The sequence below is a fragment of the Cygnus olor genome, chromosome 11 (assembly GCF_009769625.2).
Source record: "Cygnus olor isolate bCygOlo1 chromosome 11, bCygOlo1.pri.v2, whole genome shotgun sequence".
In the NCBI taxonomy this organism is placed as follows: Eukaryota; Metazoa; Chordata; class Aves; order Anseriformes; family Anatidae; genus Cygnus; species Cygnus olor.
The window spans coordinates 4,598,332-4,613,836 of record NC_049179.1 but is presented as its reverse complement, the minus strand read 5'-3'; the positions used below and the strand labels follow the sequence as shown (position 1 = coordinate 4,613,836).

Below are 15,505 nucleotides of genomic sequence, written 5' to 3'. Positions count from 1 at the left end.
TGCCATTTCTAGTGAAACTACCTTTCAGAACAAACTGTTTAGCAAGGATTTATACAGAGATGTAGATAACGAAATTTATTTTTTTAACGGTAAGAAGTAAACATGAGTCACAACCTACTATGTCACATCTCTGATCTGGACAGTTATGCAACGGATAGTGTATTAAAAATCAAACCTTACCCATTTAGGCATTTTTCCCCCATCTGGATCATGATGATGGTATTGTAGAACAATAACAGTGACAACAACAGAGAGGCCAACAATAATCATAGTGCTGGCAAAATACTGAGCTGCAAAATAAACAGTTAATTATAGCGATATATTTTGACTGATGCTGTTTTATATCTGTTATAAGGAGCGTTTATGTCCATGTAAATGTAATATGAAGTTAATTTTTCCAGTGTAGTACTACATATGCTACTTTAGGTAGTTGTGAAAGATTTCTCAAAAGCAGACAGTGCAGCCGTTGTTTTCAGAGCCATTATTTGAATAATAAAAGTCTTAGTGGAACTGAGCACCTACTTTTTCTAAGCAACCTTGAAAAAATTTGCCCTCTCATTTTCTTTCACCAGTATCTTAGAGATTGGCTGGTATTTCTTTTGAAAAGCTTTTCCTTCTGTTTGAGCGATTACTATAGGAAGATTTCATCATGTTTAGTTCTGTAGTCCTAATTGTGTCTGAACTGCAACTCTTTCTGTGGGAAACTGACTCCCCTGTGCCTTCCCAAAATGACACATAGCTTCTCTCTGTATTTTGTTCAGACCAGACAGCACAGAGATTGTACAGGCAATCGCACCCGTGGGAGACTCTCATCAATTGGCAACACTTGCTGACTTGCACTGAGGAAACAAAGGCAATTTGGTAGCCCTTGTGGAGGGCTTGTCATCCCCTGATGCAGCCCTGTGGTGTCTCAGCCCATCTCCTCTCCCCCTCCCTGAGGTTTCCTGTCGAGCTCTCCTGGGGGAGCTGCCTTTGCTGCTGGCATCGTTCCTTCCCTCCCTGTATCTGCTGCCTTGTGCCTGTACTGTTCCCCACGCAGAGGGGTCAGGCACCTTCCATTCCTCAGGAAGTCACTGCTATATGCTCACACAGTGGAGTCAGAACACTGTTTTCTAATTTAATTGTATGTGTAATTTGCTCTACTGCTGGCTTTCATGCAAGGTCACTGCTTCTCATTTAGCAAAAAATAAAAGTGAATAAAAGCTGTAGTTAGCTTACCGATTAAGGGCACAGAATCAGATGTTGCTGGCATAATTTCAGCCACAAGTAACATGAAGACAGTGAGAGACAATAAAACTGTTATACCTGAAAGATAAGCATGAAGTATGAAACTAGATCAGTAGTTGTAATAGCAAGGCAATAAGTGGCAGAGAATGAACCTGAAGGAGGCAAATGTATTGCTGTGGTTACCCCCCACCCCAGCAGAGAGGTAGGTCTGGGCAGACTCCAGTCCTTTCTGGGGCTACCTCAGGTTCAGGGTGGCAGTGCTGTGAAACCAGTGCCAATACTGGTCCATGAGACTGCCACGAATAGGAGGGAGATTACAGGGGTTGAGTAGGTCTGGGTTTTCTGAACTTGCACAGATGTATATATTTTTAGATCCTTGTTAACTATTCAGCATGTATCACCACTTGCTAATTAGCTGAGGTAAAACAAAGTACTTCTTGCTTCTTGTTTGCTTTAGAAACATGGTGTGATTTTTAGTATTTGAGCATATGAGACTTGATTAATTGGCGTAGAAGCTACAGGCAGTATAATGCTTAAGATTCCTGAAAAACAAGTTTGCTGTATTGGACAGACTTTGATATTTCTTCATAAAAGCGGTTGAGTTCTGCGTGTGGCTATGTTCAAGCAGTAATGACTACTGATATTTGGAGTTTGACTTCTGTTACTCAGTGATCAGTTCCCATCTCTATGAAACAAGGTCCAGCTCTTTTCTCAGGATTAGTGTGAAAAAAATAGGGAGTCACTGTCAGGTTGAAAAGGATTTAGGAACAAAGAACTCATCTTAAAAAAATGGGGAGGGAGTTCTTGGAGAATGTCCTTCTGGAGAAATGTTCATTATGTTCCTACATTTAACAGTTGCATTCAATTAGTAGAAGCCAGTGTATTTGCAGATTTGTATGGGGCAAAAAGTTTCATTATATATTTAACCACCATCTTAAGGATCAAGTACTTAAACTCATCAGACTTGTTTCACAAGCCAATAATTTAGTTTAAAATTGCTATAAAAATAGTAATAGTAGCAGTTAAATGGAATCAATCGTTCTGAGAAGGCAAAAAGCAATGCTAGGCTCTTAATATGAGTCATAATTAAAAGGAAACATTAACAAGAATTCCATATGTAAGTGCTCAAATGCAGATTTGTGAGCTTAAGCTTTACCTGGTGAATATGGATTTTTTTTTCAGCAATTAAACATCACAAAATGAAACCCTGCTTCTGAAGGAGGCTGGTTAGGAATTGTCATGCTTCCACTTGGCTGGTCAGAATTTCTCCCTTTCACAGCTTCATTGTCCCCTAAAGCTTACAGCAAAGGTTAACAGTGACACCTGTGCTGCAGCATCACACAGTAAAAACAGTTTATGAGCCAGGGCACATAATCTATTCCTCCTTGTCTCCAAAGACTGTTTAAAAAGAAATTTTAGAATACAACTTTTTTTTGGTTTGGTAATATTTACAATAACAATATCCTCTTGAAGATTTACCTAGCGAGATCTTTTCTCCTGAGTCTGCTGGAAGCAGAAAAACTAATAAGGCAAGTGCCGATATCAGTACACAGGGAATAAGAAGATTAAGTCCATAATAGAGAGTCCTGCGTCTCATAGTTACTGTGAATGTCACATCTGGGTAAGGTTCCTTACAACATCCATAAAAACTCTCAGTTCTCTTCCCAGGAACTCCTGTGTAAGAGGGAAAAGGAAGAAAACCCAAAATTAATGTCAATAAACTCTATATTATGTAGTGATTATTTTATAAAAGGATAGTTGTAGCTCTCTAAGTTTTACTATAGGTAAAACTGCTTCTTCAAGCTTAATTCCCAATTAAGTCACTTTTGCCAGATAATAATGGAAAATCAGATAAAAGATATTTACTGAATTCAAGCTGACTTTTTTATGTTGATTTTCATCTTATGTCTGTTCTCAGAGTTTCAAGCACCACTAGCTAGGTCATTTATTAATTTAGTTTCTCTCTTAATTTCCCAATCATTATTTCAGCTATTTCAGCAGTGAAGTGCTGTCAAGGCTGCAGGTTCAGAGTGTAAATAAGAAATCAAGAGCTTACCTACTAGATCCCACTCTCCATTTGAAATATAGCCAGATATATCTGCTTCTTGCATTTGTAAGTCTAAGGACCAGCCTCCATATGTCCAGGATCCAAACTTCAGGTTACACTTCTGAACATCAAATGGAAACCAGCGCACATCTATGTAGCATGAGCTCTTAAATATGCCTAGGTTGGATTTTAAACAAGAACACCAAATTGAAATGCTTGTTCCACATAATTTCATGTCCATTTTGTATCTGGACCTTGTTCCACATTGCACCCTTTGGCATTTAGTTGTAAAGCACAGTTAATCTCAGCTGTGTCTTGAGATGTAAAAAGCAAAAGTCAGTTATAGAAATGGGAAAGAACTGCATCAATTATGTATTGATGTTATAAACTGTGTTTTACCCATTTCTAGACACACAGTAGATAAAGATTTAGAGAAGAGCACAGATTTCTAGATACTGTATATCAGAAAGAAATGAAGCAGAATACGCAACCTGTTTCTCTTATTTCTGCTACTGAATAAAATAAGAGATCTTGAAATATTATTTGCTATCTTATTAGATTTACATGATCTTGTTTTGTTCAGGAAGGCTAGCTTATTTTTCACTTGTTGAGTCAGGCTCTGTCATTTAGCAGCTTTGAGAATGGAACTGAAAACCCCGCACTAAATGGAACATCTTACATGAGAACAAGCAAACCCCTAAAGATCTTAGGTAGAAAAACTAATTTGGAAAGCACGTGGCTCTATTACTGTACTTTCTAAAATTCAAGTTCTTGGAAGAGTTAATTCTGGGAACTGTGGTAATTGAATTAGGGAACAGAAACTACTCCACTGATCCACACCCAAGATTCAATGATATACTTCTGATATCAAATAAATACCAGATAAAATAAACACAGACTATGTTCCTTTCAGGAGTCAAAATTTTTTTGATGAAGCATTCAATGAATCATTTCAATTGAAGAGATGTCCCAAGATGTTCCTAAACATCTCATTGTAAAGTAACATACTAATAGAAGAAACAACTAAAGTAATGAAATACATTTATATTTAGAGACATTACCTTTGATAAACTATAACTTTTTACACTAAGGGATTCTATTTTTTATCTTCTTTTATTCTTCCACACTACTGTAATAGTGCATTATGACAGAAAAATTTAAATAATTGCAATAAAAAAATCTTCTGTGGTGGTTTTCATACAAAAGTGTTAACCATGTAATTCATGATGCATCTAGGCTTATATCTAGCAGATGACGGCTAGCTACGTAAATAAAATACCAAGGAATTTATGTCAAATTTGAAACCACACCATATATAGGTAGTCTGAGTTATAAGAATTTATGACATGAAAACAGCCTACCTGGTGGCAGATACTGGCAATGTCCTGAAGAATTGACTAAAACATTAGTGTGAAATGTAGCATCAAATCTTTCATCAGCACTAGAATAGGGAAAAAAGAAAATGAGTTATACACTCTGTGGCTCAAAATACCTGAGAAGAATATGTTCTTCATAAAAGGATTATTTATCCCCAAAATAAAACCCATCAGCTTTTCTTCTGGCACCAGTTTCTTGTGGCCTCAGGGTAACCGGCCCTGATGGTATCAGATTTGTTCCTGATTACACTGTAAGTGGAGGCGAACCACGTCATTCTCTCTGCTCACCCACCTTGCAAGATTCAACACATTGCCTCAGCTTTTTATTGATTTCCATTTGGATAGTAAGCACTTTTAAAAAACTTCTGAAGCAATTGTACAGGGAAATCTGTTCTCTTGCTGTCTACATAAACAGCAGCTCCTTTTTGGGCTTTCATTTGTGCAAGGGATAAGCAAAATGAGACATACACTACTCTACTCTGTTGTATTGCTTGTAATTTCTGAACGGTCGCCTCGGAGGGATGGGCTGGAACACGAGTTAAACACCGTGTCAGCAGCTCCGGGCACAGGAAAGGCCACGGGAGCCGCAGGGTCTGGCGTCTTGCTGCAGCCGGTGCTTGTGTTGATCAAAAAAACCATGTTCTCTCTAGGGTGATTTGAAAATCACAAGTCTCAGGTGTGTCTCTGCCTATTAGTGGTTTAGTATCTCATGGCTTTCTAATCACCTTTTATAACATTGTCAGAAAAATACAGTAAGGATCTGAGATGGGGAGAAAGTGAAATATTCATAATTTTGGCATAAAAGAAATTATAAGGGGTACATTTTCCCAGCAACATAGCTCCTATTGAAATATTCTTTAAAAAAAAAAAAGAAATTTGACATACTCTGATAAAAAATTGTGTATCTCAGAAGCTAAAATAAAGCAGTTTTTATTTTAGTCTTTGTTACTTTGCATTCTATTTTCCCCATATGTATTTCAAAGACATTACATTTTAAAAGTATCTGACTGATCTGTGAAATGTGCAGACAAGAAAAAATTAAATCCAAATAATTACTCTCCCACCTGGAGATGCACTTTTTCCACTGGTGAGTTGAATGCTCATAGTGCTGAAAGTCGCTCACTAGTGTTTTTCCAACTATTTAATTTGAATTCTGAAGATAAGCTGAGGAGTCTAAATATTGCATATGTAGTGTGAGTGGATTCTAGGACTTGGAGGGAAAAAGGGAATTCAACTCTAAGGCAGTTGAAGTAATGCAGGCTGCTGTCCTTCAGCTTCACAGCTCATGGGTGGATTCTCTGCTGGTTAACAGACTGAGCTCTTGTCGCAGCTTCTCTTCTAGCTGGAGCACTAACTGTTCTGCCTCATCTTGGCTGCCTTTTTCCTGGCGTTTGTGAGGAACTCATACTGCTGAGATGTCTCCTAACTGCACTGCCAAATTTTGCAGAAGTAGATTCGAAGGATATTGGGAGAAGTATGTATGTATGCAGAAGTATGCTGTATGCAGCAAGACGCATACACAAACACACACGTTCACAGGTGGGCACGCACGCCCTCCAGTTGCATAGGTCTCGTTTCCTTAGAAAAGCAGACTTTTCTAAGAAAAGCAGAAAGTTCTGCAGCCGGTTTTGATATTGGACATAGGCAAGTAATTGCAGTGACTTGAGTGTAGCCTCATTAGGGCTACATTAGGAAACTCAAGCAATGTAGTCAAATTTAGGATGTGAAAATATCCATGCTGAACAAATTGCTTGTAAAGTGGAAATCAATAACTCGAAATGAAATTCTTAGCTTCCTAGGCTAGTTTCTGTTTTCTCTCCCTCAAGCAGAGGTCAGTGAAGAACCAGAAGGCCACTTCTAAGACCCTGCTGTTCTTTCTGGTCATTCGCAAAAATAAAATTTTCAAAAGGCATCACATGTCAATCACTTGATTGACACAAGTCACCAAGGAATCTGTTTCATTGTCATGTGGTTTTGATTTTAATAAGACATATTCTTAAAAGGATATCAAGAGATACTTAGACTCAAATTTGAAAATATTTTTTCCTGGAAAAGAAGCATATGTGGTTTCCTACACTGTGCTTCTAATTGTTTTTTGAAATGCAGTGCTTCAATTGGGATTACACTAAGCAGGAAAGCCTTTGTTTGATGAGATTTTGGACTCAAATAAAATGATAGAAAATCATCTCTGCTATGTTTCTTCTTGAAGATATAGCCACTTGAAAGCAAATACTGATTGCAATACGTTGAGATGACAAAGCTGTACTTAGCAGACATAATCCCACTGGAACCTATCTGGAGAATCTCAGGTTTATGAAACTGGAAATATGAAACTGAGACCTAACTACCAGAATTTGTATTATTCCGTGAACTAATGAACACTACGTGGCCATTTGGAAAGTAATACCAGCAAAAATAAGCACTTCTAATGAATCTAGTAAAACTAACAAAGTAGAACAGAGCCAGACACAACACTAATACAGTCAGTCCTGGAATTTGTACGTAGACCAACATTTTCCTCCCTCAGAAAAACTACAGATGGACTGGGCCTGGTCTCTTTACAACAGACTGGTAGTAAAATTTAATACAGGTGCTACTTGTCCAGGTACTATGTTATCCTTCTCATTCTGTAGTGTGCTTCAGGTACAGTTAGCATGGATGTACAGGTATGAAAAATAGTCAAAAATTGCTAAAATCACCCTTTAATTTTGGATACACATCCTTAAATGTTGAAGCATAAATCTCCAGATGCACTGAAAGTCTCTCAAATATGTGGTACATGTGAGAAAGAATATCGTCATGATTCATTCTTTTGGAAACCTCTAAACCATTGTTGTAGAGTACCAATTTTATGGCGTACCTAGAGTGTTATTCAGCAGGAGCATGGAAATGAATGAATGATTTGTTGGTCTTTCCCAAGAATTCTGTCATTTATGAAATCAAGGTAGATAGGAAAAGATGGTCAAGAGAACAAATTTGTAATGAAAAATACATTAAGCAAGATCAGTGTTGCAAAAATACCTGTTCAGGTTGCATGTTTACATTTCTATGTACAGAGCATTTTTAGGCTGGTTTCTGGACAACTGAAGCACTAATTGCAATGCTTAAACCAGAAACAAGAAGTAATCCTGGCAGGCAGTTACAGTACGAGTGGTGAGGTCTAGCAGAGACCTCCTCAAATCACTTAGTGTTAATTGTAGCTCTGAGAGAAGCATGGAAGCATGCTATAAGCAGTGTGTAGGTCCTGGAGAGAAGTACTCAGCTAGCTGACAAATGCTGTCACCGTGTGCTGTCACCACAGCATTACAATTCAACAACATCTGTGAGAATGGCATTAATCATAAAGGTGATCAGCAGGTGGCAAAAGGACAGCATAGCTGCAGCTGACATTGGTACAGCTATTGAATGGGTGTTGCTGCCACAAAGGGCAGTGGAGAGGGGCGTCAGGTGGATGCACACTGCAAGGCTGTCTTCTTAGTAGACATATGGCAGAGACACTGAGGAAAAAAGCCATCAGGAAGACAAAAGGTTTGTGTCACCTGCACAGGCAAATAAAACACCAAGTACCCTGTCTACCACAAAAGAACCAGAGCAAGATGTACAAAGCAGATGTAAGGTCTTTCTGCTAGCTGGGGAACTGCACACGGGTCCACAATAACTGCAGAAGAACAGACATCTTCCAGTGCTTTAACAGGGCACTTCTGATGGGAAAGGAGACTCTCAGGTAGCCTGTGTTATGGAGCTACGAATTCTGAAGAGCGATGGCTGATGAAAGAGCTGGGTCACAGCCCCACAGGCTGCTCGGGCCAGGCCTCGCACTAGGCAGGGAGGCCAGCACCGGCCACAGAGCAGGCTCCCGTACATCTACAGAGCCGTGACCGTGTCAGCTTACAGCACAGCAAGTTTGAGACCATTCCAAAGGCTGGAAGAGGGTCCCTGTTTATTTTATGTGGGACTGCCTTGATGTATGTGGTTATATCCATGCCAGAGACAGAAGAAGACCCTCACTTCCAAAGAAATACTCTCTATAAAGGGTAGCTTGAGCAATCAGAGAGGGGAACTGCACTGTTATATGTGCTCAATGTACTCCTACAAGAGCCTCTGTGAGAGGCAAAAACAGTCTTTGCTGAGCACAACAGACAGATGGAAATTGGCGTATCATCAAGACAGGTTTTTTTTAAATGAAATGTGTGCACAGCAAGGTCTTCTGTTTAACTTGGGACTGTTGGAGATAAAGAACTTAGTACTTCTTTGGGGTTTCTTCTTATAATTGCTTAACATGGAATAAGTGAAGAAAAACTACAACAACAAACCAATAACCAACCAACAAAACTTGGATGCTTTTGGTGAGGAAAGGAGCAATGGTAACTATCACCGTCTCATGCCCATTTTTTCCAACACCAAAGCTGGGCTATGGCTGTTCCTGCTACCCAAATGGAAGACCATTTGCTCTTCAAAATTCAGACTGTTCTAGAAGGTACAGACACAGATCTTGTTCCTTAGCAGCACAGAATGAATAGTAAGATTGCAAGTAAACAATTAATTCCCTAATTGCGGGGGGGCATAAGGAAAATTTTTGTCTACAGATTCTTTAATGATTTAGTTTATAGGAAACACTGGACACAATGCATTTGCCAGTTTTTCATTGTACTCAGTAGATGGTAAGACTAAGGGGAGATTCTACTTAAAGGTAATTAAAGATACTGAGTTTCTAAAGATGTAGGGTTTTCAATAATTGAAGCTGATATACTTACTCTTTTTCTTTTGGTAAATATAGCTTCAGAACTCTGCCAAGAACTTTTTTGTCTAGTTACTGTTCAACAGTGAAATGGACAAAGAAATAATGAGGAAAAGGCATAGAGCAGATGACAGCTTATCAATATGGATATTCTCTTTCATATTTCATTTTGTCATACAGTACTATGAAGTAATTCATCAGTGGGTAGTGTAATTCTGTATAATGCCATCGAATAGAAAACCTGGCTGAAAACATGATTTTGTTTACATAAAGGTATATGCATGCACTGATCTCAAGATGTTCATGTACTTTCCGCTCCTTCCCCCCCCCCCCCCCCCAAAAAAAAACATTGGTATGATGGAATTGTTTTTTTATTCCCCAACCACAGCTGCACAGATATTACATGCGTGCATCTAAGGGAAGAATTAGGTTACTTGAATTCTATAGAAAGATGGTGTCCTGGTTTCAGTTAGGACAGAGTTAATTTTCCTCCTAGTAGCTGGCAGGGTGCTATGTTTTGGATTAGAATGAGAAGAGCGCTGATAACATGCTGACATTTTAATTGTTGCAGAGCAGTGCTTACACCAAGCCAAGGACTTTTCAGCTTCTCGCTCTGTCCTGCTAGCGAGCAGGCTAGGGGTGCAGCAAGAGCTGGGAGGGGACAGACCCAGGACAGCTGACCCAAACTGGCCAAAGGGGTATTCCATACCATCTGACGTCATGCTGAACAATATATAGGGGTGGCTAGCCGGGGTGGGGGGGGCCGGCTGCTCGGGGATAGGCTGGGCATCGGTCAGCGGGTGGTGACCGATACATACAACTGTATTGTGCATCACTTATTTTGTACATATTATTATTATTATTATTATATTTTCTGTCCTAATAAACTGTCTCTATCTCAACCCACAGGCCTCAGTTTTCTCGTTTCTCTCCCCTATCCCAGAGAGGGAGGGGGAAGGGTGAGCGAATGGCTGTGTGGTGTTTAGCTGCTGGCTGGGCTAAAACCACAACAGATGCAAAAAAAACTTACTTTTTGTACATAAAATCCAGCAGCTGCATTGCTTTAATAACAGAAACCTACAGTGCAGGGGATGTCACAATCATGTGATATATTGGAAAAGTAGTGTGAATAGTACTTAACTAAAACAGTCTGTATCATGCAATTGTATGCCTAGGTTTTGTACTCCCATTAGCACTATTAATGTTTCTACTTAATAAACAATGTTATTTTTATTTTTGATGTGCTGTTGTTTTAAATAGATCTGGGGTTTGCAGTGAATTTGCTCACAGATAACACTTTGAACCCTTAAACAGACTAGCATCCAATTTCAGCTGAGATTTACTACTGCACCTTGCTAAAGCAGTATGATTCCACAGCTAAAGTTTATCGTGAATACTCCAAAAAATGGGCCACTAATTTCTTACACGTAGTCTTTCAGAAGGATTCAGAGCTCCAGTGAACATACCCTTCCTGAACAGGGTAGCAAGCAATTAGCATTTGTTCTGTTTTCTTGTTTAACACCCCCATTTTCTCTGTATCTTAAATACTCAAAGTCGCTTGTATTTACTCTCCTTTACATACACTACCAAAAAAACACACTTTATTACAGACTCTTAAGTTTTTGTTCTTTCTAAGAAGTAGTAATATGCCACCTTTTTAAACTAAATACATTCCACAATGGGAACCAGCATATAATGGTTCAGCCAAAGAATCTCTCATGTCAGCCAAGTTTCTGCAGCTGATTGAATTCACCAGTAAATATTTACACCAAGCAAATAATTTCAGAGAAAATTATCACTACCTGTACCATTAAACACAGGCAGGAAAGTTTAGTTTTCTAATCATCACACAAAATCCAACTAGAATTGATTATAGAGAAGCTGTTAGTATTTACTAAGTATTTGCAAATACGACCTCCCACTGTGTAAACTAGTTATTTTCCAGTATTCCAAATCTGCAAAACCTAGGCATTTTAATGAAATGGTTGTCATTTGTCTTGTGTTCTCTCCTTCCCCACAGGAAAAAAAAAAAAAAAAAAAAGTGTATCCACCTGTTATAGAGAAGAATATCTGGCTTCCAAATCAGTCCATCAGGAAAACGGACGTTCTTCACTCCAGGGTATTCAGACACATTCCACTGTAAGTAATGATCTGTCCAGTACTAAAATATACAAACCAAACATGTTAGCTCTTCTCATCCATGGCTTTAATTTTGTTCTCCAGACTGTATAGCTTGAAACAATACATGTTTTCTTGTTAGAAATATTATTTAGCTTCAGACAGTAAAATGCTTGAAAAGGGTGAATTAGGCTACCAAGAGCTCACTGGAAAGCATTAAAATCTCATTTTCAATTCACACTGCAATGCATATAACAGCATATAAAAGAAGATCTGATATGCTTGTATTTTATTGTTCATGCTGGCTCAAGTATCAGTTTGGGATAGAACAGATTTTGTTTTACAATTCATACTTAACTTCAATGACATTTTTTTTTCATCAGAGACAACTTTGTTTTCTGTGGTTGCAAATTCTTAGGTTGTAATAACTTGATTACTGGCGTGTGGTAGAGCAGCCAACAGTCTCTGTTGATAGGAAAAACAACTGAAATGGCAGAACAGTTAATACTGGCAGCAGAAGGCCTTAGCAGCTCCTGAGGCCTGAAGTTAGCCAGCCTTTGAAGCAGGTGCTCAGCAGCACTGTACTGCTTCAGAAGCTTTCTTCCTGGCTGGCGCTTCCTGCACTGGAAGCTGCCACCCTGGCGGCTCTCTGGGCTCCTTACAACAATTCCGTGACTGCCAATATAGGCATGGGTTCTGTTGTGGTCAAACCAACAGGGTTTAGAACTGTGTTTCTTGGCATGTGCTTCCATATTTTTCTCATTAATTTTTTACTAAGAATTTTTAGTTCTTTGTCACCTGGACAAATGATCTGAGTTTTGTATTGCTTTTTTCCTTTTGCTCTACAGATACTAGTTTTTTTTTTGTTTTATTTTTACAGGAATCTTAAATCAGAATATGTCTGTTAATAGTTTTTTCTTTTCACTTCCTGCTCCATTCACAGTTCTCTAATTACAAACTATGTGTCTTGCTCACATTTATCTATACACAGCTTATATAACCTGATCAACTGCTTGTCATCTTTTTATTTCGGGATTTTAACTCCATTTTTATGGTAAATTATATTATATGGTCTTCCCTGATTGACAAAAATTCACTGTACTTTCTACCACTTATCTTTTGTAGAATTTAGACATACCAAGATCCTCATGATACTTTATTTATTTATTTATTTACCGAGAGTAGTAATGTAAACCAATTGGAGTGTGCTTTTGAGGTGTTGTGTTTAAACCTGTGGGTCCTTGTTTGCATTGTGTGACTCTTTGTCAAGAGCTGACAGAATAAGTCACTTTTTTGACTAGCAGGCACACGGCTGGGACTGTAGGGACATGGGGCAGCTGCTGCTGAGCTCACTGGCCTCCCAGACTCTCTGGCTGATTGCCATCTGAATAGCATTAAAATAATACCAATGTATCCAAGAATTTCTTATTCTAACTTCTACAAGGTATTGTAGCCAACATGTTCTAGCACAGGGTGGCACTGAATGCTGTAAAGACAGTCAAAAGTCTAATAGAAAACTTAATTTTGAAGACTGGATTAGAAATAATGCTAAGCAGATTGTGGTTGCTCTCTTTAGCCACATTTACAGGGTGTTTACTCATCAAGCTGGACATGAGCTGTCTCATTTTGTTTTAACTTTGGAGCTACAGTCTCCACTGTAGCTGAAGTATGTTTGATGCAGATTAGAAAAGCAAACATCTAAGGGTACTTGGCTTAGTATTACCTGTTTGACTAGGCAAGGCTCCTGCTGTAACTTCGATCGAGTTTAAGATTCTGATGCTGAGCAGTATTGCCATGGAGATACAGTTCATGACCAAAGAGTCTGGATAAATGCTAGTTTTATTCGCCCTTCTCCCAGGTTATTTTTTGTACTTAAGTATTTCATTGATGACTAGATAAAATATATTTAAGATACATCTTTGATTATATATATGATTTATCAAGGAAGGGAGTGGAGGCAGACATACAGGGAAAAACTTCTCATTGCAGACCATTGCGTCATAAAATGTCATATGTTTGCCTCAATCATGCTTTGAATCTGTCTAGTATACATTGAGTAAACAGTGAATACAGAAACACTTTTTTTTTTTTAATGTAAACACAGGCTATGAAAAGTGGCTGCATTTTTTGTAGTATTCAAGTGATCTGCTCATTGTGGTCTTAACATGTTCCACATACAGTATGTACTAAGGTGAATAAATCAAAAGAAATACAGTGAATATATAAAAGAATCAAAAAATTTACTTGGGGAAAATATCTCCAAAAGGACAAGGACACTAGGATAAAGAGAGGAAAAATAAGTGATAGCTTCTTGAGTGTGAATTGTCGTATATTTTCCTGGTAAGAAATTATAGCAACATTTTGTCAAAGCCAAAACCATATTACATTTGACAGTTTTAACCCTGCTGTAAAACAAGCCTATAAAACAGCATGAGCTAAATGCTTCTTCCATGTCAACTTCTCTTTATGAATAAATGGAATAGCCATGCTGTCCTCTCCAAAGGTCATCCAAACAATCTCTCACTTGTTTCCTAAAGCCTGCCACAGTGCAGGAGAGGCCTTCTACAGAAATGCTCTAATCAAAGAAAAAAGAATCTATTTAGATCAAATGAGCTGATTAAAGAAACTGAAAGGTGTAAAGTTTCTGTAGAAGCAGCATGATTGTCTTGAAAAGCAAAACTCTCTTGTAAAGCTTTACTTAGCCCAAACAGTTTAGTTTCTGCAATACAGATGGGAATTAAATGCCAATTCTCATCCCAGCTACTGTAGTATGGAGAAAACTTGCCCACATTACCCCATCTTTGTAAAGCATGGGTTTATGGAAGAAATTTTTTGTGGCAGCACTAGGAGCCCAGTAGTCAGCATGGTAAGAGGCATCTTGTTAATTCTAAATTTTAGTGGTAAACTAATTAAAAATTCAAGTCAGAATGGTAAGAGGCATCTTGTTAATTCTAAATTTTAGTGGTAAACTAATTAAAAACTCAAGTCAGAATAAATCTGTGTAGGCTCCTTTGCCTTAGGGGCAGCTCTCTCACTAGTTAAACTTAAAGAAAGAAGAAATTTAAAATACTCTCACAACGTTCTTGACTGTTCTACTGTCTGTTCCATTTATTAAAAAGTGAGTGACACTTACTCCTACCCAGTAATGTCATTCTTGAGTTAATGGGGGGCAAAGTTCTCTGCTGTGCTATCTAGTGGTGGCAACAGAGGTATGTTAAGTCTGAAATAAGGTCTGAAAATTCTGTGACAACTGTAGCAGCTAAACATTGCATCAAAAGGTAAAATAAAGCTACTGCTTGAAAAACAAACACCATATGTATGCAAAACAAACAGGGAAACCAGGATAAAAATACGGTGTTCGCAGCTGAACATTAGGAAGCTGAACCTGTGTTCCAATATATATTTGTCATGTAACTGAGAAACAGAATTTGGAGAAATAACCTTAAAAAATCTCATCTTTACGGTTAATCTTTGATGATGATTGATGTTTAACAAAAGCAGTATTTTGAACAACATGAAAATAGCATGTCCATCTTAATTAAAATTCTCTTGCAGTTTCCTAAAGAGACAGACTGAAAGCAAAGCAAATAGTGGATTTGTTGAAATGGGTGATAAGGACCTTGTACCTACAGTTACTGGAACTCTGGACATCGGTATCTTAGGGTGGTCAAGAGTTTTTAGAGTGACTAAATCAAGGCCAGTAAATTTGTGACATATCTAGCTGTGGTGACTCAAATTCATAAAAGTTTTCAAAAACACCTGAAACAACATCAAGTCCTAAATCTCAGCCTTGCAGTTTGCCATTCACTTTAGCTTTGTATACTGTGTGGTGAGATACAGAACAAAAGCTTGAAAGCTTCCTAAAATTCACACCATCACAAGATGAAATGTGAAGACCAAAGGAGGAAAAAACTTGCTTTGTTTCTCAGAACTCACCATTTGTAGCCAGATATTTGTTGTTAATACCTGATTCTTTTCATCCTGAAAGGAAGAAAGAAA

General features: G+C 38.2%; 1 protein-coding gene and 1 long non-coding RNA gene across 7 annotated transcripts in view; one reads left to right on the top strand and one right to left on the bottom strand.

Moving 5' to 3' along the window:
• LOC121076069 overlaps window positions 1-15,505 on the top strand; it is a 130,831-nt gene that overhangs the window by 78,523 nt on the left and 36,803 nt on the right. For all 3 annotated transcript variants that reach the window (XR_005823315.1, XR_005823314.1, XR_005823313.1), the window contains one exon: window positions 11,409-11,527. This is a non-coding gene — a long non-coding RNA (uncharacterized LOC121076069). The remainder of the gene's footprint in view (window positions 1-11,408; window positions 11,528-15,505) is intronic.
• Window positions 1-15,505, bottom strand: part of LOC121076068 (neuronal acetylcholine receptor subunit alpha-7) — a 45,694-nt gene that overhangs the window by 6,152 nt on the left and 24,037 nt on the right. For 2 of the 4 annotated variants that reach the window (XM_040570078.1, XM_040570076.1), the window contains exons 3-9: window positions 15,443-15,487; window positions 11,440-11,549; window positions 4,636-4,715; window positions 3,284-3,451; window positions 2,707-2,901; window positions 1,219-1,305; window positions 181-290 (exon numbers count right to left, since the gene is read on the bottom strand). In XM_040570078.1, coding sequence (XP_040426012.1) covers window positions 181-290; window positions 1,219-1,305; window positions 2,707-2,901; window positions 3,284-3,451; window positions 4,636-4,715; window positions 11,440-11,549; window positions 15,443-15,487 — 795 coding nt within the window. The remainder of the gene's footprint in view (window positions 1-180; window positions 291-1,218; window positions 1,306-2,706; window positions 2,902-3,283; window positions 3,452-4,635; window positions 4,716-11,439; window positions 11,550-15,442; window positions 15,488-15,505) is intronic. The other 2 variants (XM_040570077.1, XM_040570079.1) reach the window with 2 other exon arrangements.